This window comes from Bemisia tabaci, chromosome 5, assembly GCF_918797505.1.
Source record: "Bemisia tabaci chromosome 5, PGI_BMITA_v3".
In the NCBI taxonomy this organism is placed as follows: Eukaryota; Metazoa; Arthropoda; class Insecta; order Hemiptera; family Aleyrodidae; genus Bemisia; species Bemisia tabaci.
This window is the reverse complement of record NC_092797.1, coordinates 55,636,380-55,661,462: the sequence shown is the minus strand read 5'-3', so window position 1 is coordinate 55,661,462 and position 25,083 is coordinate 55,636,380. Positions and strand designations below refer to the sequence as shown.

At 37.4% G+C, this 25,083-nt stretch overlaps 3 protein-coding genes across 4 annotated transcripts; 2 read left to right on the top strand and 1 right to left on the bottom strand.

The window, feature by feature from the left end:
• Positions 1-4,376: 4,376 nt before the first annotated feature.
• LOC109042104 (uncharacterized) lies at positions 4,377-8,226 on the top strand. Its single transcript, XM_072300283.1, has 3 exons — positions 4,377-4,528; positions 6,244-6,510; positions 7,897-8,226. Exons 1-3 carry the CDS (start codon positions 4,478-4,480, stop codon positions 8,134-8,136), a joined length of 558 nt encoding a protein of 185 aa, XP_072156384.1. The 5' UTR covers positions 4,377-4,477; the 3' UTR covers positions 8,137-8,226.
• Positions 8,227-9,529: 1,303 nt separating this feature from the next.
• Positions 9,530-25,047, top strand: Mettl4 (Methyltransferase like 4). 2 transcript variants are annotated; one of them, XM_072300980.1, is made up of 8 exons: positions 9,530-9,783; positions 10,440-10,700; positions 11,308-11,681; positions 12,137-12,311; positions 13,320-13,497; positions 13,823-14,008; positions 15,897-16,013; positions 24,438-25,047. In XM_072300980.1, exons 2-6 carry the CDS (start codon positions 10,479-10,481, stop codon positions 13,972-13,974), a joined length of 1,101 nt encoding a protein of 366 aa, XP_072157081.1. In that variant the 5' UTR covers positions 9,530-9,783; positions 10,440-10,478; the 3' UTR covers positions 13,975-14,008; positions 15,897-16,013; positions 24,438-25,047. The 2 variants fall into 2 exon arrangements, with proteins under 2 accessions (XP_072157081.1, XP_072157082.1); XM_072300981.1 differs by having other exon boundaries at positions 9,553-9,634.
• Positions 13,972-23,031, bottom strand: LOC109030926 (UDP-glucose 4-epimerase). Its single transcript, XM_019042160.2, has 8 exons — positions 22,911-23,031; positions 19,588-19,827; positions 18,809-18,922; positions 17,689-17,865; positions 17,206-17,386; positions 16,798-16,886; positions 16,238-16,430; positions 13,972-15,462 (listed from the first exon to the last, which is right to left on the bottom strand). The coding sequence occupies exons 2-8, from the start codon at positions 19,825-19,827 to the stop codon at positions 15,332-15,334; spliced, it is 1,125 nt and encodes a 374-aa protein (XP_018897705.2). The 5' UTR covers positions 22,911-23,031; the 3' UTR covers positions 13,972-15,331.
• Positions 25,048-25,083: the final 36 nt, after the last annotated feature.

Sequence of the window (25,083 nt, the reverse complement as noted above, 5' to 3'; positions counted from 1 at the left end):
CAAAATCGCCGCTCCTATTTGGTTTTTCCCAAGAAAAATAAGCCTACTTTTTAGCTTCATTTTTTACAAAATATTCTGCTAACAGACGAGAAAAATCAAGGAAGTTTTTCAGGAATTACGTTGACTAGTATTCCAAAGAGAAAATAAAAAATGGCAGGAAATCAGCAAATTCTCAAACGGATTTACGTGGTTTCACACTTGGGTCATCGATATAGCTTAAAATATGTGGAGTTTATCAGGAAGCGACGCGACGGTACCTTCTTAACACTACTTATACGTGCCAAATCTGTGTAGCGCCTCCAATTAGTGCGATATGCAACACGCGCGGCTATCAAACACGAATAGTTGTATCAAAAGGCTGCGTGCAATAATTGAAGGCGCTTAGTTTGATCTTTGTGTATTCGTTTCATTCGTGAGACGCGATTAGCGCCATGCTTTACATTTCCCATTGATATCAGAAACATAAAAGAAAGATAGGTTCTAGAGATTTTTAAAAACTAAAGCGAACGGAAGTATAAAATATTTAAAAAAATAAATTTTGGTATTTTCAAAATTTAATTTATGCCAAAAGGAACTATGTCTCACGCAAACCCTATGCACATAGTTCCTTTTAGCATAAATACGTCTAAATAATCCAAAAAAATTAGGCTTTTTCCTCGTGAGGTTGCCATCAGTTTGTCTGTAGATAATTTTTCTTACGTAACTTGGATCACCAAGCACGAATTCAAGTTTCGGTCATTTAGAAAAAAAACGCCAAATTTTCGTTTCTCGTAATATAAAAGCCGAAGATATCTCATTTATACGTATGTAATTGCTGTTTTTTTTTTTTTTTTTTTTTTTTTTTTTTTTTTTTTTTTTTGACCGAATGAGATGTTTAAATTTTTAGTCAAAATGAGATTCTCAGCAAAAGTCTTTTTCGATCGACTAAATATAGACACCGCTGAAGAGAGACGCGAAAGTCGAATGTACGTCTACCTGATAGCGATGGACTCTAGTATAACGAGGGGAGAGAGGGGGATTCATGTATCCTCCCCATCCTGTCCACCTTCCGTTTTGAAGAGGGTTTCAGGAACACATGGATCAACTGACGAGTAGATAGGCTCTCGACTGATTGGCCGCTAAGCTAGGAAATTAAAATTAATTTAAAGGCTGTAATAGGGCTTACGGTTTAACTAGTAGGCTCCTCAACTTTAACCGTCAACTTTGCGTTGCAATGAGTTTTCATTAGTTCAATCCTCGTGGACAGGGCTGCCAAATATATACAGTAATAGTTACAAGTACTTGAAGAACGGATACACTGTACGATAAGTTGAAGTACGGTCGTGAAGAAACTATGGGAACTACGAGAAAAATAGAAATAAAAATATCAGTGTGACCGAAAATATTTTTAAATAGCAATTTGATGGCTGTAGGTCGTTAATTATTAACATTAAAAATGTTTTTCATGGAATTTTGTTTGGTGCGGAAATATCTATAGAGACAGATCGAGTATTTCCATTTATCAAAATTGGACGCATTTCTGTCAAACGGAACTATGTGCATTATGACGTGACCCCTATTATGCATGTATCGTTATGGGTATCAGGGCTCATGTCTAAATGCACATAGTTCCGTTTGGCAGAAATACGTCCAATTTATTGTCGTTACGATTTCACTAATTCAACGATATTTAAAATGACTGATAGTTTTAAATTTATTGAGATTACTTTTTATTTTAGCGAAATTTTCTAGATGAGTCAATTTTTGTTGATTTGATTTATACTGCCCCCCTAAGGCAAGAAAACGCAATCTTGACTTGAATTTTTGCTTGATTTCATGGCATTGTGTGGACGAATCCCAAGAGTTTATCTTCACGTTTACGTGTTTATACAAGTTAAAGTCGGGTCATACTTTTGGCATAAATTGATTTTTAACGCCAGAATACAGAACTCATGAAGAGATCAAGCACTAAAAATAAAAGGAGCTGCATGAGTTCTTCCCTAGCAAGATAGTATGGGAGGATTTGGTGGGGCGTTTGACAGCAGCGCTTGCGGATGAAGCTGGTACTAGTTCCGATGAAACTTCGAAATAGAATATGAGTAAGCGCCCCCTCTCCTCTACGTTTCCAATTATAGTTTGCACCCCCACCCTCCCCTCCCCCCATCCATCCCTGCCTTTCATTTACCTTCGTTTAATTCATTCCTCATTAGAGCCAATTAAAACCGGGAAACCGTCAGTTTTCTCCGCTCGGGGCGCTTTTCACGACAAACGCGAGTGAGGGTGCGGCGAGGTTAAAAAGTGTGGGAGGCACGCAGAGAGTTGCGCCAGTTACTAGTCGTGTAATTAAATTTTGAAACGTCAATCTGAGAGATCAGCCAAAAATAATATTATCCTCGGAGACAATATATTTAAGAGATCTTGCACCAACAATCTAACCAATGTGATTTGATGAGGCAAAATTTAAATTCGGAGGTCAACGCTACATTTCGCCCGTTGATAATAATCGAAGAACAACTGGATTATATTTTGCAATAAGGAGCCATTATTTCCGGTTCCTCCATAAAATCACGTTTCTGCATAGGAAAACCAATGGCATATATGTTGATTCTAAAATGAGCCAGAAATAGTGGTTCCTTATTGCAAAATGTGGTCCAACTTGTTGAGCATAAAATCAAATGGACGTATTTCTGTCAAACGGAACTATATGTGCATTAAGACATGATCCCTAAGACTCATAAAAACACATGCATAACAGGGCTCACGTCATAATGCACATAGTTCCGTTTGGCAGAAATACGTCCAAATCAAGTAATCTCCTGCTCTCTTCCACGAGAAATCATGACATCTAAAGGTGAAACCACAATTTGACCACGTGGGAGCTCGTATTACCTGCACTGGAAACTTAAAGCAAATTGATAATGAGCTAAAGTCATTGCACCATAATTACTAGTGAGTTACTCCTGCCTTCCTCCTTGAGCAATCGTGACTTCTAAGAGTGATACCGTTATTAGATCCTGTGGGAGCTCGAATTGCCTACTTTGGAAATTGAAGGCAAACTGACGATGAGTTGTCCAAAAAAACTTGCCCGCGGTCCCTCTATGCTCTAATATCCATGGCTCGAGTTTAAATTTTTTCTACACTTATAATTAATTACCTTTTTCTCGTAGATGGTCCTAATCAAATTCTATGAAAAATTCAATAATTTTTTTCGTTTGAAATTTTGTGAGAAACAGGTTTTTCTGACTCAAAAATAATATTTGCCTATGAAATATTCACTCGCTCCGGAAATTAAATTTTTTACGAGTTATTTTCCCTTTTTCTTTATCGGTCATTGCCACTTGAGCTGCGCTTTTATTCAACATATTGAAAATTATCCATTGAATATGATTGTAAGATCATTTCATCGATGAAGTATTGTCTCCGATAGTGCAGCAACTCTGTCGATTACATGCCCCGAATGGATGGATTCGACCGAAAACAGCCTATTTGCATTTCACGTTGCCTACTTTCCTCGTACATTTGATTTTAGTTTTCTGTTTGAAAAATAAAAATCAGGCAACCTCTCATGTAGTCAGGCTCATTCCAGTTAAGTCCGAGCAAATAGTAGTCATTGCCGCCACTACACTACCGTCCTGAGGAAAAAAGTCTTAGGGACATTTGACAAATTTGCTGGATTCGATAAAAACTGCGTTTTTAAGGAAAATCATACTCATTGAGCCATGAAATGGAGAATTTGCAAGTGTCTGAAATTTTGTAAATTTCTTCTTTAAAATGAGACTACTAGGAAAACTGATTACCTACGAGGGTATCGTTGGTTTCTAAATTGAACAATTATTCGAGAAGATATGAAAAAATAACCTAATTTGCTAAAATACACGTGTTTAAATGGACGTATTTCTGTCAAACGGAACTAAGCGCCATAGGGTGAGGAAGGTAGAGGGGGGCTTGGATTGACGGCGGAATCGGGCGTCGGGCTCATTCCGTCCTATACTCGCAATGTTTTTCCATGGCGCTTAGTTCAGTTTGACAGAACGCGCTATCCGGCATTCTAAAATCCTCAAGAAGGAACTCAAATTGGCGCTTAGTTCCGTTTAACAGAAATACGTCCAAATGGAAAATGCCGCCAGATGACGTCATAAGGCGGCACATTTTCTCAATTTTAAATACATTTTTCTCCAATTTCCCATGTCCGGAAAAAATTATGAAAAATACCGCAAACTCAGCTCATACAGCACATATGAAGCAATAACATTTTGGTGTGCAAACTCTCCATTTTCAAAAATGTAGCTTATATTGTGAGCGAAACTGTCTGAAAAATTTGATAGCAAATATGGACAATTTGCCCAGTAAATTCGCATTTAATGAAGGAAATATTGCAAGGTCTGAAGGCTCATACGGCTTTTTCCTGAGGACGGCAGTATAGGTGCTCTATCTGGTCGAGCACAGTTTGCAATCGCGACACGCGCGTCAGTGATAACGAAGCTCGACTCCATTGATCATGATTTCGGCCTTCGGCTCTTTAACGCTCGCTTTCGCTCTTGTTTCCTCGGTGAGTGAAATTCAAATCCGCCTTCACATTTCGTACCGTCCTCGTTGAGCATTATTCGGCAGTGCTGTCTTCTACATGTCAACAGTGAAATCCTACCACCACGTATCTCGTTTGTGGTGCTCAAGAGCCTCCGCTGCTCCTTTATTTTTTATCTTGCTAAAGGACGGCAAATCAAAATCAGACTCAATCAGTTTTAGACTCCAGCGGGGCGATTATTGAAATGACATCGACTCTATGTCGCCGCTTACGACAAGACATAGCCCTATCTCAACCGTGCAATATATCGCAATTCGATGTCTTATCGGACTGGTTTAAATTTCAATAATCGGCCCGCTGGAGATATAGATCCTATACGTATAACGGTATCTTGGTAGGGCCTCAGAAATTCCGAGGACCAGAAAAAAATACTGCGGAGAATTTTTCCAGTTTAATTTGATTATCATCTTTGACAATGATGGTTTGTCTTGGGAAAAATTTTACCCAAAATTTCAAAATTTCTTCATCGAATCGATTCAGGCACCAGCAAAAGTGGACATATGTAACCCAAATTCAACAAAAATGTTCTTTTGCCAAGTGGCACCGATATCCACCTGAAGAGAGTAACACTTCAACATAGGCGGATCCAGACATTCCGAACGCGAGTGGGGAGGGGGGCTGTCGGAAGGAGGGTCCAGGGGTTTTTCGTGGAACATTTTTCAAATTCAAACGCATCTAAAATACACTTTGAGTCAATTTTGCCATGAATAATTATCAAATTTAAGAGTACCTCCTTTCCCTTTCCATCCGTCCCCTCTTTTTTTCTCTTTTCCTCATCCTTTTTTCAGGCCAATGGAGAGGGCGCAGGCCCCTTCGCCCCCCCTCCTTTTGGAAAAACCTATGTATTTCAACCTTTTTTCGTTTTTGATTTGTTTGACGCACCCTAAGGTAAACTTCCATCACAGACGTAACGTTCCAAAGAAAATGATCTGCGGGCATGATCGTTGAAATTGGTGGACGAAGCGATGGACAAAAAAGACTTAAGGAGTATGGAGAGATCCTATTAGTGACCAGGGGAGAAAATGATCCATCGCCAAATTTGAAGATTACACGTCCTCATTTTCGACGGTAAAATCTCCCTGCGGGCTGATTGTTTAAAGTGATAGACGAAGCTATAGACAAAAAAGACAAAGATAATAGTTCTCTCCGTAGCACTTGCTAATTGCTCAGGAGGGAAAACATTTCTCTCTCAAGCAGTAACTTAATGTTCCTTAGAGAAAATATTACTCTCACAAGCAGTAACTTATTGCTCCAGAGAGAAATTATTTCTCTCCGTAGCACTAAGTAATTGCTCAGGAGAGAAACAATTTCTCTCCCAAGCAGTAACTTATTGTTTCAGAGAGAAATTAGATATTCACCCCGTCTTTAAGGGTCGATATCTCGCGAACGGGGCGTCAGATGGGCAAACCCTACAAATAAGTCTTTTAGAATGATGTAAAGACTCCGTATACCAATTTTCAGTCAAATCGAAGGGAGTCGGGTACCGGGCCTGGTTGAGTTGACTTAGAATGCCCCTATCTATACTCTTCATGTTTTCTTTTTCTGTCGCTTTGTCTATCGATTTCAAAAATCGGCTCCCTGATTAAGAAAGACTAAATATACGGCCTAAACGAAACCTTAGGCTCAAATCATGAAATCAAATCACCAAAAATTTCTCGAGCTTCCCCGTATTGTTCAAGGCAATTTCACGTTGCCACGGGAAGAGCCTCGGTCAACTGGTGGAGGAATTTGAGGACATCGAGGATGAGCGGAGGGACTTGCTCAAGGATTCCTTGAAAACTATCGAAGTCACCGAGAACCAGAATGCAGTGAGGTACCTGGTTCGTCTGGCAGAGGCACATGTAACCTTGGTCAGGCTCCGGAGATACTTCCAGGCTGCAGAAAAGGTCCTCCACGCTGCCCACTCGCTCAGATCGGACTATGGACTCCCAGATGTTAGAGTGACGGTGAGTACAACCAAGATTCACTCATGACAAGCTGAATCAAGGGAATATATGGATCGCATTCAGCAAATAAGAACCAGCGCGATTACAGTGTTTTTAAAATCGTGCAACTTCCTCTTTCATTTTAAAAATACTTACTAGCAGTACTGTATTCAAATTTATACAATTATTTTCCAGTAAAATTAACAATTTTTTTGGTTGGAAGCAAAACATTTTTGCTACTCTGAGAGATTTTTTGTATAATTATGGAAAATCAACATTTTTACAACACTGTAATCGCGCTGGTTCCTTTTTGCTAAACGGGATCCATATGGACCGCGTTGAGCAGAATCAAGCCACATCAGCTATTGTTAAATTCAATTGGGCATTTGATTTTTTACGAGAGAACGTTTGGGTGGATTCCATCGAAAATTGTGGATTCCGTTGAAAATTTTCGGGCATTTGCTTCTTTTTATTGCAGAAAATTCACTGAAATTTGCACAAAAAGTGGTTCGCCGAAGTAGCATTTTGTCGAATACTTGCATTAGCGCTCCGTTCAAACTGTTGCGCGTCAAAAGTTGCGATGCTGCTAAACTTTTGCAATTTTTCATAGAATTTGCAGCAATTGGAATCCACTCACAGAAACAATGGTGATGAAAAATTCTGAGCTGATCCAGAGAAAAATTCACGGCAGAGCTTTTGGAAACTTCAGGTACCTGTAATTACAGAACTACGTCTCACAATCTTAAAGGCATTGGAAACCTCATATCGACGGTGTAAGTCGGCAATCACATAACTCGGTTTGCGACGTCGCAGACTTCCTGGCATACTTTATTTTTTAAATGGAAAACTACTCAACGGCAATTCTTCAAAACTGTCATGATTTTTCTTCTCAATTCGAAGAAAATTCTGCAAAAACTTCAAGAAATAATGTCAATTTGTTCTCCTTTAAAAAAATGACGTACAGGCGGAGATTTTCAGACACCGCAAACGAGTTATGTGATTGCCGACTTTCACCGTCGATATGTTTTTAACCGAGAAAGTCCTCAATTTCTCTTTTGAAGTTGGGATTCGAACCAGATTTTGTGACCGAACCGGTATCGCATTATGTATTCTTTCAGGCATTGAAGCCAACTGTCATATTGATGACCATAGTACCATAGTATCTCCACTTTGGACGTTGCAGACTCCCTGTCACACTTTATTTTAACCTAGGAAAACTAGTTAACGTATTTTCTTGACTGATTCCTTGATTCTTCTTCTCTCTTACATTTAGTAGAATATTCTGTATACATTTCAAAGTACAGAGTTTGCTGATTTCTCTTCGAAAAAATAAATCTCTTCGTTAAAATACCGGAATGGAGATACTTGGTTTTACAGTTTGGCCATCGATGTGTGTTTATTTCGTAGGTCGCCAAGAGTAGAATTGAGAATGATGCCCTGAGAAACCTTTTGTCGAAGCTGTCGAAAATCTATTCCGAAACGAGTGACATTCAAGTTTGGAGCATGCCGTACATCGTGCGAGGTCTAGTACTGCCAGTTGCTCGCGCTTTCATTCACAGTGAAGAAAAACTCCTGGAAGTAATCGTGAAATTTCAGTCCGAGCTAAGTCGTGCCACCGAAAAGAAAAGCATCCTCCTGGTCAATTGACCGATCCCAGACGACCACGACTCCATTGATTTTTCCTCCATATTAAAACATGTTCTGGAAATCTTTGAAATACATATACCCCGCTAAAAATTATGTTTTTTTTCCCCTTGTATTCATTGAAATCGAGTCAACTTCAACTCTACTTTCGAGTCAAATTTGACTAAATTACTGTAACCTTGAGAGGTGTGCTTACAAGGGTTTGTTCGGCGTAGCATTACATAGACAGTGGCGATTCTTAAATTTGGCAACACAATTTTCCTTTCATTTAAATGTATTTAAAACAATCGATTCTTAGTGAGAGAGCTTACCTCACCTAAAATCAATAATTCTAATGGATTTAAATGGAGGTAAAACAGTGTTGACAACCTGCAAAATCGCCCCCTATCGAGGGTGGATGTGGATTGTGGATACTGCCGTGCTGAAGGAGAACGCCGTTATATCCTTTAGCCGTTGCCATGTTTCCTTGTATAAAAATCAAATTTACTGGGAAAATTATGAATATTTTTCTTCATATTTCTCCGAGTTAGTTCAATAAGTTCAAGGAAAAATATGCATAACTTTTCTCAAAAATACACGTTTTAGGCGGAGAAAGGCGATTCTGAACTGTTCATACGGCGTTCTTCCATAGCACGGCAAGATAGGTGTCAAAAACCCTACAATTTTTTTTTACAATTACAACAAAAATTTTAAATAATATTATATTCTTTGTAATCAACTATACTGTTTAATTCTAACAAGATAAGAGTGAAACTATCAAACGAATCACGTTCCAGTCTGTGACATTGCAGATTTCCTGCCATAATTCATTTTCCTTAAGATTCTTGAAATGTGTCACCATAATCATAGAAAATTTCATCCAAAAATGTCCAGAAACATGTACATATTTTTAAAAAAAAAAATAAATAAATAAAAAAATAAAATAAAAATAAAAATGAAGACAAATTGAAAATTTTGAAACATCCCTACCTAGATCCGTTTTTTCATAGATTCACCTTCATACATTATACTCCGACGAAAACTTTAAACTTACCGAGAAAATTATTAAAACTGTAGGTTGCGAAGAAAAAATGGTAATAAGAAATTGAGTTTAATGATAATTTGGAAATTCGAAAATATTTCGAGCAAAACAAACTAGAATTTCCCTACTGTGGAAAGTCCCTCCACAAAACTGAATCCCTCGACCCCAATCTTATGGAAAACCGCAGAAAGTTAATTCGTCGCAACTTGTGAAACATCCCCGCAAATTCATATTTGGCGCCCACTGAGGCGCAACTTAAGAAACTTAAAAGACAGCCAATCAGAGATAAGCGCGGGAGAGACCGTCATTGGACAGTCGCCTATCGGAGACAGAAAGCGCGGGAGCGACAGTCATTGGACGGTTAAATTTGTAGGATAGGTTAGGTTAGAAAATGTAAACAAACGTGTTTAACTGCTGACTGAAAATTATTTTGTATCATTTTATTTGTTATTTGTTTTAAATAAGCATCGTGATTTCATAGTAAGTTCAGTGAATTGTGCACTGCTGTAATTTAGTGTTGGTATTTTCGTCAGTCAGTGGCCTGCCAGATTTTTGGTTTCTCGAAAAAAGATTAGTCTAGCTTATCTTGAGCTGATCGCTGAGAACACCAAATTTGTTTTAGAATTAAGGTATAACTTTCTAAGATTCCTCACAATTCACACCATTGCTTTCCTTCATTTAGGAGCAAGTCACACTTGAAACTCAAATGTCTAATCTTGCCCAAATATTCTTATGCGCAACATATTTACTTACCTACGTATCTCACTAATCGAGTCTCCCGTGGAAGTTGACCAAGGCGGATAATGAAAGGTAGCTGCATCTTGAGTTTAGATGCCATTTTAGAGGCTAGTAATGTGCAGAGGGCACATGCTTGGCCATGCAATTAGGATGTTAATGATTCCGTGTGACATGAAGAGGGTAAGGGATGTGACCACTAGACTGTTCATCCGCCTTGGAGGATGGCAACTCAGTCGGTCTTGGTTTAGGCCTTACATTGGTCTATGGTATTATCCACGTGTAGCAACTATGATAATAGTGATAAGTTGTCAAACAATCTTCTTTCTTCTGCTAGCTGACAATGCGTCCCATGGAATAAGCTTTTTTCGAGAGATTGGTACAGATTCCTTTTTAAGCAAGGAACATTTTGCACCGAACCGAAACTCATGACACGAAGCCTAAGTTCCTCTGTCGAATGCACAATGTGTGTCTACTGTAAGAAAGGAAGTATTTAATTATCTTATCCTGCGATCTCTCTATGACTAAGTTGGGATGCCTTTTGTTTCAGAATTTATTCAAATGCCACATTGTTTTGAGGCAACAAGAAATGAGTATTTTATTTAAAAACGACACTGGATGGTTTATCTCTCATCTTGCGCACTTGAAGAGTATCTACAGAGGGGACCTAGATGATTCAGCACTCACGAATCTAGAGAAACTATTTGACATATCTTCTCCTTTTGCCAAGGTGACTGAAACATCTCTTAAAAAGAAAAGGAAACGAAAAGGTGAAAATTCCGACAATCATGAGCCTACCTCCCTGGAAGAAGTAAGATCACTTTTTTAACTCTCCTTATTTAAAACCACCATAATCTACTGAACATAGCTCAATTCGACCAAGTGAGATGCATTATTTTAAATTAGGATGGTTTATTTCCAAACGGAGTTCCTACATAAACTGCGTTTATTATCTTGTTTGTTTGCTCCTGAATCCTACCTCCAGAAAAATCTACCTATCACAAATTATGAGAGACTGCATCAATGTCCTAACTTCAATCTTTTTTACGAACATTTTTTTTACATTGTAGAACCTTAAGTAAAGTATGGCCACCAAACTGCATCAAATTTTGCAAGGATCCAGAACAGGCAGGAATTTGAAATTGTTAATTTTTAGATACCATATTTGACCGAATCCCTTGACTTCTAAGAGCCGTAACATGGTTTTTGAATGACATTCAGTGAAATCTGAACCCTGGTGTTGATAAGAGTCTCAGAAATCACCATTTTGAAGGATGTCAAAAATTTCTGACTCACAAATCTCTTTCTAGGGGGAAAGCAAAACTTGATATCAAATTGTCTCTCCAGCCACATCATTTCAAAAACTCATGTATTGAATTCTTCATTTCATGCCATCAATTTATGATTAATGTTTTCAGATTGAGTTTATTAGAAAGAAGAGTAATAAATTTCTAGAGGAGCTCAAAGTTGCTGATATGTTTTCAATGAGATTAGAATCAGCGTCTCAAGAAAACAATGCAGAGGCTCAAGAAGTAGCAAAAAACATGTTGAGACTGTTCAAGAGCCCCAACTGTAAATTCAATGGTGGCAACTCTAACGAATCCAACGTAACCGCAATGTGTCATCAAAATCTCTGCATTTTCCCACCAAAGTGCAGATTTTTCAACAGTGATATCCGTGAGATGGATTATGAGTTATTGGAGAAGGAAGGGAGATTCAATGCCATATTGATGGATCCTCCTTGGTGGAATAAATACATAAGGCGTAAAAGGAAGAAATGCACCGTTGAAAGGTCTGTTTTAGTTATTGTGTTCTCCGCATTATTCGATTAAGAAATAAAACAGAAGCAATAGGTATCTAATCTCATATAAACTCATTTATTCAATAATAGTCCCTCAACATTGAGAGAATTAAATATGTTGATTCATAAGAATAACAGAAATTCATGAGATGGATTGGATTTTTAGACTGAAGTCTATTTTTTCCCCCATCAAATTTTCAAGTTATTGAAAGTTTCATCATTTTTGCGATGGTCTGCATCTTCAATCAGTATTATCTGAAGCATATGCACAACATACTCAGGCATAATCGAACATTTTGAAATCTCAGTTATCAATTAAGGATCATGAACAGGCCATAACTTTAAAAGCGCAAAAAAGATAATCAGGTCTTTTAGTTCCTGGGAAATCAATTTTTTTTTTGAGAGACTGTTTTATTTATTTAATGTTTCCTCTTTTTTTTTTGTAGTTATGACATGCTGTACAATGAAGAGCTGCTGAAATTTCCCATGAATCGTTTCTTAGATGAGGCGGGGGTGGTCCTTATTTGGTGCACAAATGCTCCCAGCCACATACTTGAACTTTCAAAAGTATTGCTTCCAGCTTGGAATCTGGAACATATTGCTACATGGTATTGGCTAAAAGTATGTATAGTTTCAAAGTATCACCTTAAAAACTTACTTGGACCACGTTTGTCAGAAAGGAACTAAGCCACATCAGCTATTGCCAAATTTAACCAGGTAATTGAATTTTTTACAAGTGAATGTTTGTGTGGATTCCTTTGAATATTTTCAGGAATTTGCTTCGAACTATGGAGATAATTCACTGAAATTTGCACAAAAATTCACACAACCGTTTTCATGTAAAAAATTAATTTGACTAATTAAATTTGGCAATAGCTGATGTAGCTTGGTTCCTTTCTGCTTAATGCATACTTTTTTACCTACCTAATTGTTCAGTCATTAGTTTTGAAGACAACTTGAAGTATCTATCGAGATGGATCGTCTGGCAGGATCTGATTTTAAGCTTAGTACCAAATAATTTCTCTTCAAAATTTTGCACACAAAAATGATTCTTGTAGTAAACTTTTTTTGAATCAACTCTGAGTGAAGTATAAACAATTTTAGGTGTTGAATTCAAATGTCCTGCTCATCATCAACCAAAATCATCTTGAGTCAAAATGCGCATTCTATGATGTACTCAACGATTTTTTTTCAAGCCGTAATTTTCTTTTTAGAAAATAAGGAGTGCATTATATCAAAAGTGAGGACTGTGTTTTGTCAAACCTGATGCAATTAGTTTATTAAACAAACGAATTCATTATTGATGGCTATTGAGGTGGATTCTGGTTTTTCATGTAAGTAATCCCTTTAAAATTTTCAAAATAACGCTAAAGAAATATGATGGCACTGTCTTGCGAAAAGAATAATTAATACTGCCAAAATCGTATTTAAATCAGGGTTTTGATTAGAATATTGCTTAGATTAAGATTATATCGAAGCGTGTCTTTCAAAATCAAGAAGAAAAATCAAGTTCATGTCTTTCGATGTAATGTTACGGAATCATTTTTTCCTTCTTTTTGTAGTGAAGTAGTATTAATTTGTTGTTTCCCCAAAACTCATTAATCAAAGGATTGTTTTTTTTTTTTTCAGGTAACAAAAAGTGGCGACCCTGTGTGCCCATTTTCAGAGCCATGTCAGAAACAACCCTTCGAAAGAATCATAATAGCTAGTAGATCACAGGATTTAAAAAGTAAATTTGCAGCTCTGGACAAACGATTAATTCTCAGTGTTCCGAGTGCAATCCATTCTCATAAGCCACCTCTTATTGGTGAGTGTTAATGCATAAAGTTAAAGTTTAGTGTGTTCCCTATGCTGAAAAAGTTAGAAATTCAGGAATCATGAGGAAGCAAATTCTTACATAAAAGTGTCTAAAAATTCAATGCGGAAAATTAGAATTTTATCCTCTTATTTGAGTTCTCTGTGCCTGTCTCTGAGGAAAACTGAAATCTCCAATGTGCAGCTCCCAAATTTACAGTAGCCTCTTCAGTTATAATATTTTCTCCTTTTCTGCCTGTGAGTCAATTTCTCAGGGCGTGATTATCTTTTCATTAATCTTCCTTGTTATTATAGATTTTATTTTTCTATTTTTCCAGATATTTTGAAAGATTTTTTACCTGAGAGCCCTCGGTGTCTTGAAATCTTTGCTCGATATTTGCTTCCAGGCTGGACTAGTGTCGGAAATGAAGTTCTGAGGCTTCAGTGTTCACCAAGCTTTGACACGGATAAAGAAAAAACACAAGTGTGATCCTCACTGATTTATTCAGGTGGAATTGAACCAGGTAAACATGTTCTGTGATCAACTTCAATATGAAAAATTATTTACTGATTTTTTTCTTTCTCATGTCATGGGATGTTGAATTTTAATTATATGATAACATGCACAAAAATTAAAGAAAAATTTGCTTACTGGGAAATTTTAATTACTAGATTGGCCTAAGGGCTAAATGATTACCTATTCAGTCCTCCTTCCCAAATAACGCCCTTATGTCCATTGTATCTCAACACTATCTTATAGTCTACGCTGACATGAACCTGGGAAGAAAGGTTGTTGGTAACAGGTGTATGTTAGATCATCTAATTTTTTTTAATTTGTATTTTTGAGATCATGCAAGTATTACTTACGCACACAATATGCCACTAAAACTATTTTACAATGCTGATAATGTCATGAGTAAAGTAACAAAAATATATTTTAGAAACTTAAGATTTTTGAGGTGACGAAGTCGTGGAGAGACTCTATACAGTGTTTATTTGACAGTGTCTGCTGCTAAGCGCTCTTATAAGGTGAGGATTTAGGCAAAAACATTGAATTAAATTAAGATTGCATTTTTAATTTTGTGGCAAAAAGCGCTCACCCCTCATTGGATGGTGGTTGGCTAATGCCGTGCTTTGAATAAAATCTGTATAATACAAAAGTTTCGATTCAAGATGTTAAAATTTGCCCCTGTGCTAAGGTGTTGGTTCACTTTAATGACTGCTAGCAGTCACCTTGGAAATTTCTAAAATAAACCCATGAACAAAAAACTAGCTAAAAATTGTTCAGTTGTTCTAGTTTACATTGAAAACTTCTAGGTTGCAGGAAAAATTTGCGGCATGTAGGATTTCAGAATTCATAGGCAAAGAATAACAATAGATGCAAGAACAATAATTTCTTGCTAATTAGTATATTCTGGAAATTTTCGAAGTGCGTATCCTACAGGTAAAATTCAAAGTTTCAAAGGGAACTCTGTTGTCATCAAAACATGAACTTTCGTGGAAATATTACTGGGCATTTTCAGCTTAAATATATTTTCCTGAGAAACTTTCATGGAAAAAAAATATACATTCATTATTCCAGCACTCGCCATTTAAAGAGCAATTCAGAATATTGTGGGGCATGTCCGTTCCTACACTTAACTTTACCTGGATGATCTCTAATCATGAAACTTAATTTGTAATTTTACACGTGCACAGATGTTTATTGAAGTCATATTGTTGAATTTTGTCCCTTAAGATTACTAACTGCCTCTTAAAGCTAACTCCAAATTACATGCTCATTCCTGTACATTGAAATTGCCTGGTCTTTGTGATGACAATCTTTAAAGTAAACTTCAAAGTATGTGTTAATTTCCATTCACATGCACTCCATTTGTCTTGATAACCGAAGTGGCGATTCCATTTTTCATGTGATCCTCTGTTGTGTCGTTTCTGTATCCTTCAGGGTTCATCGTTTGCCATCTCCAAAAATCCTCACCTGACAAGAATTTTCAAAATTAAAATGATGGTGAAGTGTTGCTTTTACGTTTCTACAACTAATGATGAAGTTTCTGTCCGCTATATTTGAGCTGCGGGTAACTCTTCATCTTCTGACGTCACCAGTCAAAAGCTAAAAAATTAACATCTAGTATTTTTTTTTTTTTTAAACAAAAACAGGGATTCCTTTTCTTCCACATGCATAGTGAGAATTCTGCAGGAAACATTTGATTGTGTGAATTAATGTGGCGGATAGCTAGTTTAGACGGTATTTATTTCAGATAGTTTGAAAGCCGTTGTTAAACAATACAGCCCACCATCAATTACATCAACTGCATGTTTTGACATTCTCTATCAAAATATTAAACTATCCTCTAAATTTATTTTTTCCTGTCTTCGTCCGTCAAAGTGTCTAAATATTTTTTGGTATTTCAGTGTTGGACAAGACCTGCCACTCCATTGTTCATTTAACTGCACATCTTCAAGCTCAACTCATGGAAATGAAATAAATTCAAAGTCAGAGTGATGAAAACTTAGATGGCAGAGACAATGGTAAGTTTAGATGATTCTCAAAGTTTAAAATCTAAAACTTGAACAAATTATTTTCCAAGTCAAGTTTTTTTTTTTCGTTTTTTCTCCAAGTCACATAAAGGCCAAAATTTCAGAAACTTGTCTTGAATTTATCAGCCAAAAACGGAATACATACTATTAAAGATACATTTGAGTAAGTCAGTCACAAATGTGGTCAAAAGAGGTTCTCTCAAAATATTACGTACACATTTGCTCCAGCGAGTATTCAGCCTTCCAATTCAGTTCTTGCTCTGCCACTCGAGTGTTTGCATACATTGAAACTATGTCGCCATTCCTCCTAGGGTGTGTTTCATACGGGACTGTGGTGTTTGTTACTTTTTCAAATGTCTTGATCAATTGCTTTACAGTGACTGGATTACCGGTCCCCAGGTTGAACGCCTATGACAAAAGATTGATCTGTCTTAAATTTTGTACAGGACAGTTTTCTTTTGTTTCTAATTCTTGGACTCAATTTAACACCTGTTAGCAAAGTCTGCTTTTAGTGTATTTTCTGAAGGAAATACTCTCGGCGTTTCTTTATATCCAATAGAAGAAAAACTGCAGAATCCAGGGGAAGGAAACCAAATTTCTCAGTAAAGAGGAAAATATTTTATGTTTTGAAAGTGATCAGTAGTAGTTGCAGATATCTGCACTCTGGTTGACTACTGTCTGTTTGACTCCTATACATGTTACAACTGTCTTTCTTGACCTTCAGTTTTGAGTCTATCAATTGCATGATGTGACAAAAAATTTAAATTACTCATACCTTCAAGCGCAGGTGACTTCTTTGTAATTTATTTAAAGCTGCAACATGACCCGTGGCTAAATCCATGACATGGATGTAATCTCGAACACCTGAAAAATTGTTGAAATTTATAATTTTCGTCGGTTCTGTCTTGTGAGCTCTAATGTTCTTAATGTCTCGGATTCATTTTATACGGAGTATAAACACCTGGTTTATGAAAGATGGGTCAAAATCAGAGCTTAGCAAATTCTAGTCCTGTGAAATGGAAATATCCCTAATTTATCGCCGCAGATTTCTCCTTACCCAGCTCTTTGAAGGTGGCTTTGCCACTTAATTAAAGAATAACACAAAGAATAATCGAAGAGTCCTCATGTAGAATCCAATCCTGTCGAATATTTAACCTGATTATTCATAATGAATATATCCTACCTGTGCCATCTTCTGTGTCATAGTCGTCTCCAAAAATTGTCAGTGCAGGTTTTCTCCCCATTGCAACTTGTGCAACGTAAGGCATGAGATTTGTAAATGGCTTTGTTGGGTCCTCGCCTATAAGTCCAGAAGGATGAGCTCCAACAGGATTGAAGTAACGCAAAGATATGATATTCCATTTCTAAAAACAGAAGATAGAATTTTTCTATTTTTTACTTGCCTTAAATTAGTATGAGGTCGTCTAAGTGATTACATAGTGCAAATATTAGTGCTTTTTGATAGTAAAAGTTTTAAAACACAAATTTAGGCTTGTAATGTTTCTATTTTCTTATCCTATTCTATCTTTTAGAAAAAAACCAACTAAAAAAGTCTCATGTGTAACATTTTTTATTTAGATAATTTAAAATTTTATCTCAAAGTTTTTGGCGGAGTAATCAATGCATTTTTTGCGCTAATATCCTCGTTTTATTTACGAGATTTTACCTCATCTGCAGTCGAAATGTCCTTTAAAATTTCTTCTGTGAAATATTTGGTCCTGCCGTAAACATTTGTAACATTGCCTGTGGCATGATTCTCGGTTATTGGGAGCTCTGTTGGATTGCCGTAGATTGTGCAAGAACTTGAGAAAACCAGTTGCTGACATCCATTGTGTTTCATCACCTGAAAAAATAAAGTATATGTAACAAGGGTTTTTAACGCCTTGAAAGGTTTTTTTTTCTCAAATTTGAGTAAGTTGCATAAATGTATTTGGAATTCTTTAAATTCTATGTCAATCGCTGTCTTTGCATGACTGTTTGGAAGAATGGTCTTATTTTTTTCTCAGGTATGAGAATGTCCAATAACACTTTCTATGTATTTTATCTCTTTATTTAGATTTGAGATAATAAAGATATAGTAGTAGGTAATTTTCATTTTTAAGGTATTTTTTAATGTTTTATCAATTCTGTCAGTTTTTGAAATTTTTGGAAGTCAGTAAATCATCTTTTAAAGTTTGAATCTATTAATGAGAACTCCTTAAGGGCTTTGCTATTTCTGTGGAAAGCGTGAAATGCGATGGATCGGGATCTTTGCGGTTCAGGCTGGTTCACTGTGGCCTCAACAACCCACCTTGGAAGAGCAGTCCAAGCATTTCACCGGAACGGATTGAACGAGCTGGAATGCTTTCGTGGAACGGGATAAAAAAATGATGCGTTCCATAGCAATCCTCTGTGATTTGGATAAAAAAAAGCCCTGTATTTAGCCCTTCAAAGTCTATGATTTTGGTCTAGGATTACTATCATGAACTGTGTACTTGGTGTGCTGTTATAGTAAGAACAGAGATCTCAGTTTCCAAGGGAAATTGGGTACTCTGACGAAAATGAGTTGTAGGGAAAGTTTCTCAAAAGATTAATTGGCAAAAAGAGCATTCAAATATAAATGCTACCTATAAAATTAATCATTTTACACTCTGAGGACTATTGCCATAGTCACTCTTGATTGTTTTGATCAGTGGGAGTCCTGACATAGAACTATATTTTAACATTTAATGTGGGTGATGTGAAGTCAAATTCTATCAGGTTTCCTTTTTTGATTTGATACCAAGAGAAATGTATATTGCCCTTACCTCTAGTAAATTAATTACACCTATTAGATTGTTCTTATAGTAGAGAAGAGGGTTTTCCATAGATTCTCCAACAGCTTTCATCGCTGCAAAGTGTATCACACAGTCAATGTGGTGCTAGATAAAAAAAGAATCAATCATTAGTGCATTGGTCAGTTTCGCTTGTGCATCCATTTAACTTTTTGCAATAAAATTTTGCCATTGAAATTACATTAGTTTAGAGCAGCGGTTATCAACCCCTTCATCTTGCGGACCCGCTAGGTTCTACTTGTTCTTCTTTGGGGGAAAAAATCCTCGAAAAAGATCAGAGTAAAGTGCGTTTTTTAAAGTTTTTGTGAACATAAAGTGTGAAACAAAAATTTGAAGGAGCAATGAATAAAAAAGAGCAGATAACTGATGGACTAGAATTAAAGTAAAGTATTACAGTGCGGACTGATTGTTGAAATCGATAGACAAAGCTATAGACCAAGAAGACATTACAAGTATAGAGCGGTCCTGTTGGTTGTAGTGTGTGGTTCTTACAGACAAAGGGATGAAATGATGGACTAACAAATTGGTCTCTCGTGGGTTGCCGTTAGCTAGTCTATTATTTACTTCCTTTGTCCATTTCAACCACCTGCTTCCACCAATAGGATCCCTCCAAATCCCTTTTGTCTTTTTTGTCTATAGCTTTGTCTATAAATTTCAAGAATCAGCCCGCAGGAAGTTTTTACTGTCGAAAATCAAAGCGTGAAAATCTTCAAGTTTGGCTATGGATATAGAAGAGGAAATATGAGGATCACCTTAGAGAAAACATCCTCGAGAGCCACGCGATCCAAGAGATCACAGCGGTAGAAGGTGAGCTTTTTCCCGGTTATCCTCTCGACCCGGTTCAAGCTGGGAGCTTTTCCGTTTCCGGGCACCGAGTTGGCGAAGTTGTCGATGGCGATGACGTCATAGCCGGCGTTGAGCAACTCCACGATGCAGTGGCTCCCGATGTAACCGGCCCCTCCGGTTACGAAAACTGTGCGCCATTGTGACATCTGAAACCGCGTCAGAACATGATCAATCAGGAGGTTTTCCGTACTACCTCGCCGAGTGAGAACGTCGTATGAACATTCGAGAAATGCCAACTGGACCGCGTTAAGTAGAAAGGAACCAAGCCAAATCAGCCATCGCCAAATTTGACTGGGCAATACAACATTTCACAAGAGAACGTTTGTGTGGATTCCATCAAGAATTGTGGATCCCGTTGAAAATTTTATGGCATTCGTATTATGCAGAAAATAGAGAATTTGCAGGTGTCTAAAATTTGATGGATTTTGTGTTCAATTGGAAACTACTGAGTGAACTGAACACGAGGATACCCTTGGTTCATGAATTGAACAATTATTGAAGAAGATATGACAAAATTACCCAATCTGCTGAAAAACGTGCGTGTTCAAATGGGAAATGCCGCCAGATGACGCCACTAGGCGGTGCATTTTCTGACTTTTAAACCTATTTCTGTACTGTTTCCCATGTCAGAAAAAAATTATAAAAAATACTGTGAAATCAGCTCTTTCAGCACTTTCAGACGAAGCAATAATAAATTTTCATGCAAATTCTCCATTCACTGAAATTTGCTAAAAAATCCGCCCAACCGTTTTCATATCAAAAATTAAATTGCCTCATTAAATTTGGCAGTGGCTGATGTGGCTTGGTTTCTTTCTGCTTGATTCGGTCCAACTTTTTTTTTTTTTCTTTAGTAAAATTTTTACTTTTTAAGTAAGTTATGAATATTTTTCCTCGAAATTTTCCGGAACGTCAAGTGAAATTGCCAACAAAATTATCTGAAAAGTTGGAAGAAAAATGTTCTTAAATTTACCAGGATATTCGTGTTTTATCAAAGGGGATTTGGCAACGCCTGAGGCTTCATACGGCGTTTTTCCGTAGCACAGCAGTGTATGTCTATGCATGTCTGTGATCGATCGTATGGTTACGCGAACCGAATAGTTCAGTGGCCGCTTTTCGTTTCAGAAGGCCGATTCCTCAGTCGAGACAACCAACCGCTTCAGTTGACAGAACTGAGCCTCAGTTCGGCGAGCCAAAAACTCGATCAGCTCTACGGACCGAAAAAAATTGTTTCTCTTGCAATATGCTCCATATCGACCTAAATTTTTCGGTTCAATGATCTGAAACTTCGGTTCACCAAACTGACAATCGGTTCTAGCGATTGAGGCGGTCAGTTTTTTCGATCTCAGAACCGAAAAGTGTCCACTGAACTATTCGGTTTGTATGGTTCTTCTCTGGTGAGGCGGCTTACCTCATCTAAAATCGATATTTTAAATGTTTTAAATGGTGGTAAAACAGTGTTGCTAACTCGCAAAATCGCTTCTGATCGAGGCCTGTCGGTCGATGCCTCGCATGGGGGAGGAAACTGCATCTTCAGCGTAACCGTACGTATGAACAGAGTCGAGTAACAGTGTCAAGATGATTCTTCGATGCAGATCATTTTTATTAGTACCACGGACCATGCATTTTTCCTTAAGGTGATTCGATGGACGCCATATTTTGTGTCAGAACGGCATGCGATATATCGCATCAATTGGTTCCATTATTTCCGCTACTCGTCATTTTTCTCCAATTCTGAGAACGCAATTCTGTTGTCATAAGACTTAAGAACTCATGTACCAAATTTGACAAAGAAATTCAACGTAATAAAGGCGTGGGTTTTTTTAGAGGGAAAATGTCGCATTCGAGTGCACTTTCGATATCAGTATCGAATGCGATATTTTTCCTCTAAAAAAACCACGCCTTTATCACGTTGAATTTCTTTGTCAAATTTGGTACATGAGTTCTTCAGTCTCATGACAGCAGAAGTGCGATCTCAAAATTTGAAGCAAATGACAAGTAGCTGCAATTATGGAGCTAATCGATACGATATATCGCCCGTCGCTTTGACACAAAAAATGGCCTCCATCGAATCACCTTAAAGTGTCATCAAGGCCGGCCAAGGCATCGCATTTTGGCTAGTTGTTTTGTATGCCCGTTCGTTCAAGTCTCCAGCCTTATTTCATCCCTACAACGCACCTATCGTGGGAAACCAGTTTCGGCAACTGCAATTCTAGCCAGCCATCGAAAATGTCGATTGCGAGTGCTGCCGTGAAGGAAAAAGCTCATGAAATTTTAAGAGTTGCAAAATTTCCTCTGTATAGTAAATTTTTTTAAGAAGAGTTGAGAACATTTTCTCTTGAATAAATTATCTGTAAAAATTGATGAAAAACATTCCCAGATTTCCTTGAAAATTTGTATTTTAACAGAGAGAATTCGGCAACATCTGGGGGCTAATACGGCGTTCTTCCTTAGCTCGGCAGAGTGGAGGCGCCATTCACGACGAGGAAAATTATTTTTGCCGCAAAGAAAACCGAAAGTGAAATAAAACGATTGTATCAGAATTATAAATATTTCACCACTTGAAAACTTTCGTTGTCAGGACTGGGAAGTGGTCGGACTCAAAAAAGCTTAATTACGACGCAGCATTGCCAAGTCTCGTCGGACAGCTTATTTATTAATTGACGGGTGTGTGTGTTTTTTTTTCACATCGATAGGGAATTATCGTCGAATCACCAAGAAAGTTCATATCAAAATTTACAGCTAAATTTGATATCGTTTTTTGAGTAATTAATTGCTAAAGAAACGTCGCAACATCGAAATGCCATTAGAGTTTCGCACTGCATGCCGTGTTAAGTAAAAACGCTGTATGGAAGTTTGGACGTTGCCAAATTTCTCCCACTCAATCATTATGTTGTAAGGAGTCATGAATATTTTTTTTTGAAATTTTCCGTTGCTCTAAATCATAATGCGATCGAAATTCTTTGAAAACCAGGAAGAAAAATATCAACAAGTTTCCTTCAAAATTCTCGTCGTGTCCGAGAGTATTTGGCAACGTCTGAAAGCTCATACAGCACGTTCCTAGCGCGGTGGCTCTGGCTTTGACCCTTCCAACTGAACTGGGCTTAATGAATAGCTTCTTTAAAGCAACAAGTATCTAAGTAACTGTTCTCCCGTGATAATGAACGACAGTTTTTCTTAGTGCGTTTTTACCGAACGAAATGAAGCAGAAAAAATGGACGGAGTGACTCACCTTGAGTGCCTGGCGGGTGTTTCTCGGACACAGAGACGCAACACTGATTACGTCTGATTCTGGATCCTCGGGAGTGAATGGTGGAGCGAGGACAGGTGGACGTCAGAGATGGGGGGAGGGGGGGCTGCCGTGGGGGTGGGGTGGGGGGATGCGCAAGGCTCAATGGCAAGGGCAAGGTCGAGCGCGGGGGTCATGAGTCCGGAGTACTGCGCCTGCGCCTAAGCCGTCTATTACCCGAGGCATCTCCGCCAGGTGGCGCTAAACGATCCTGAATCATAGGTTTACCAGGGGTCTTTAACCTTTAGCGTCGCCGTCATCGCGGGATCCTCCAATACCCGCCTGTCATACTGTCTCGCTATGCTCCCGTGCTGAGGAAAAACGCCGTATGAACTTTCGGAAGTTGCCAAATTTCCGTAGATAAAATGTTTATTTTTGAGGAAAGTTATCAATATTTTTTCTTTAAATTTTCAGAATCTTTTGCTGAAATTGCGAACAAAATAGTCGTATGTTTACCAGGAAATTCGCGTTTTATCAAAGGAAATTTGGCAACGTCTGATGGTTCATACGGCGGTTTTCCTTAGCACGGCAGTATGGAAAAACGGCGTACGAGCCTCCAAACGATGCCATATTCCGTCCTGTAGGAACGAGCGGAAAAAGGGATGGAAATAACGACAAATAGCCAGGAGATCAGAGGAGCATGTATGTATGGCATGTAGGCGAAGAGAACAAGAAGACAATTTAAGGTGTGTAACCATAGAAACACATACTAGCGAAATCGTGCACTTCCGATAAAAATCAGAAATAGGAAAATTAAGATGAGTTTTTTTCAAATTTTCCAGACAACGTTGTACGCAATTTAATTCAAAATATCTTGAAATTTTAAGGAAAAACATGCATAACCTTCCTCAAAAATACCTGTTTTACCCGGAGAAATTTGGCAATTATCAAATGTTTATGCGGGCGAATTCAATGGAACATTTTTTATTTTTTTCTTCTAATTTTACAGAAAATTTTTCCTGCAACTTAATTTGAAATACGTCTGAAAATGTCAAGGAAAATTATGCATAACTTTCCTCGAAAATAAATCTATTGCCGGGGGACTTAGGCGATATTTGAATGCCCATATGGTGTTTTTCCTTTGCACGACAGCACATTATACTTGATTGTCTTCATTCGAAAACTGCTCAATGGGCAAAAAAGAAAGAAGAAAATTTCAGTTCATTGCAGCCAAAAAGTGTTTTTAAGGGTCGTGTTCATCCTGTACTTATTTTCTTTCCCCAATTTTTTCTTCTTAATTTTATGTTGAAAAGATAGGTACGAAGTTCGTTTTTTTCGAGGAGTGCTCAACTTTAATGTTTGGAATTGATCATACCGCACAATCTGTTAGCCTTGAAGTTATACATTTTTGCCCACAGGCCCTATCTAAGAACTGGATTCCATTTAATTGAAATATTTTCCACTCACTAAATTTCTTTGGCTGAATTCAGTTTCCTCGTTTATTCAAATTATTATTTTTTTTTTTTTCAGGTTGGACTTGTGACAATCAACATAAAAACAAAGTATGTAGTTCCTAGGGAGGCAAGTTTTCTTGGATTGCAAATTTCCCTCCTCTTATAGTATTCAAACAAGAAAATTTCCTGGGTTTTTTTTTTTGTTGTTGTTTTTTTGGGCGTAATTCCTCATGAAAATTCATTTCACTTAAATTGAAAGCTTTAAGTCTCTTGAAATTAGAAGTGCAATGTGATGGCCTAAAAAAAAAAAAATTCCCGGTTCTGCAGAAAAATTGAAATTTTTTTTTAAAAAATGAATTGTATTGAAAAAATATCTAAAAAGAAGCTTTGCTTCTTGATCAATGAATTTTCAGAGAATCAACAATGATCAATTGGACGTATTTCTATCAAACGGAACTATGTGCATTAAGGCATTAGCCTTGAGACCAATCAGACTATATGCATAACAGGGCTCACGTCATAATTCACACAGTTTTATTTGGCAGAAATACGTCCAATTGTGCAGTTAAAATATTTTGTATGTAAATTAAGTTGCTGATCAATTATAGAAACTGAACTGTATCTTTAGCCTGCGGAAGCAGTGCTTGTTATTTACCAAAGGAAAATAAATAAAATAAATACCTAAATTCACTGACTTTCCTCTATGATTTTTCAGGGTTGAG

Coding starts and splice junctions, on each gene's coding strand:
- LOC109042104 (XM_072300283.1), top strand. CDS start 4,478: ATGATTTCGGCCTTCGGCTCTTTAACGCTCGCTTTCGCTCTTGTTTCC. Junction 4,529..6,243: donor CTTTCGCTCTTGTTTCCTCG/GTGAGTGAAATT, acceptor GTATTGTTCAAG/GCAATTTCACGTTGCCACGG. Junction 6,511..7,896: donor TCCCAGATGTTAGAGTGACG/GTGAGTACAACC, acceptor TTTATTTCGTAG/GTCGCCAAGAGTAGAATTGA.
- Mettl4 (XM_072300980.1), top strand. CDS start 10,479: ATGAGTATTTTATTTAAAAACGACACTGGATGGTTTATCTCTCATCTT. Junction 12,312..13,319: donor CTACATGGTATTGGCTAAAA/GTATGTATAGTT, acceptor TTTTTTTTTCAG/GTAACAAAAAGTGGCGACCC. Junction 13,498..13,822: donor TCATAAGCCACCTCTTATTG/GTGAGTGTTAAT, acceptor CTATTTTTCCAG/ATATTTTGAAAGATTTTTTA.
- LOC109030926 (XM_019042160.2), bottom strand. CDS start 19,827: ATGTCACAATGGCGCACAGTTTTCGTAACCGGAGGGGCCGGTTACATC. Junction 17,866..18,808: donor GTGTAATTAATTTACTAGAG/GTAAGGGCAATA, acceptor TTATTTTTTCAG/GTGATGAAACACAATGGATG. Junction 17,387..17,688: donor ACATTTCGACTGCAGATGAG/GTAAAATCTCGT, acceptor TTCTGTTTTTAG/AAATGGAATATCATATCTTT.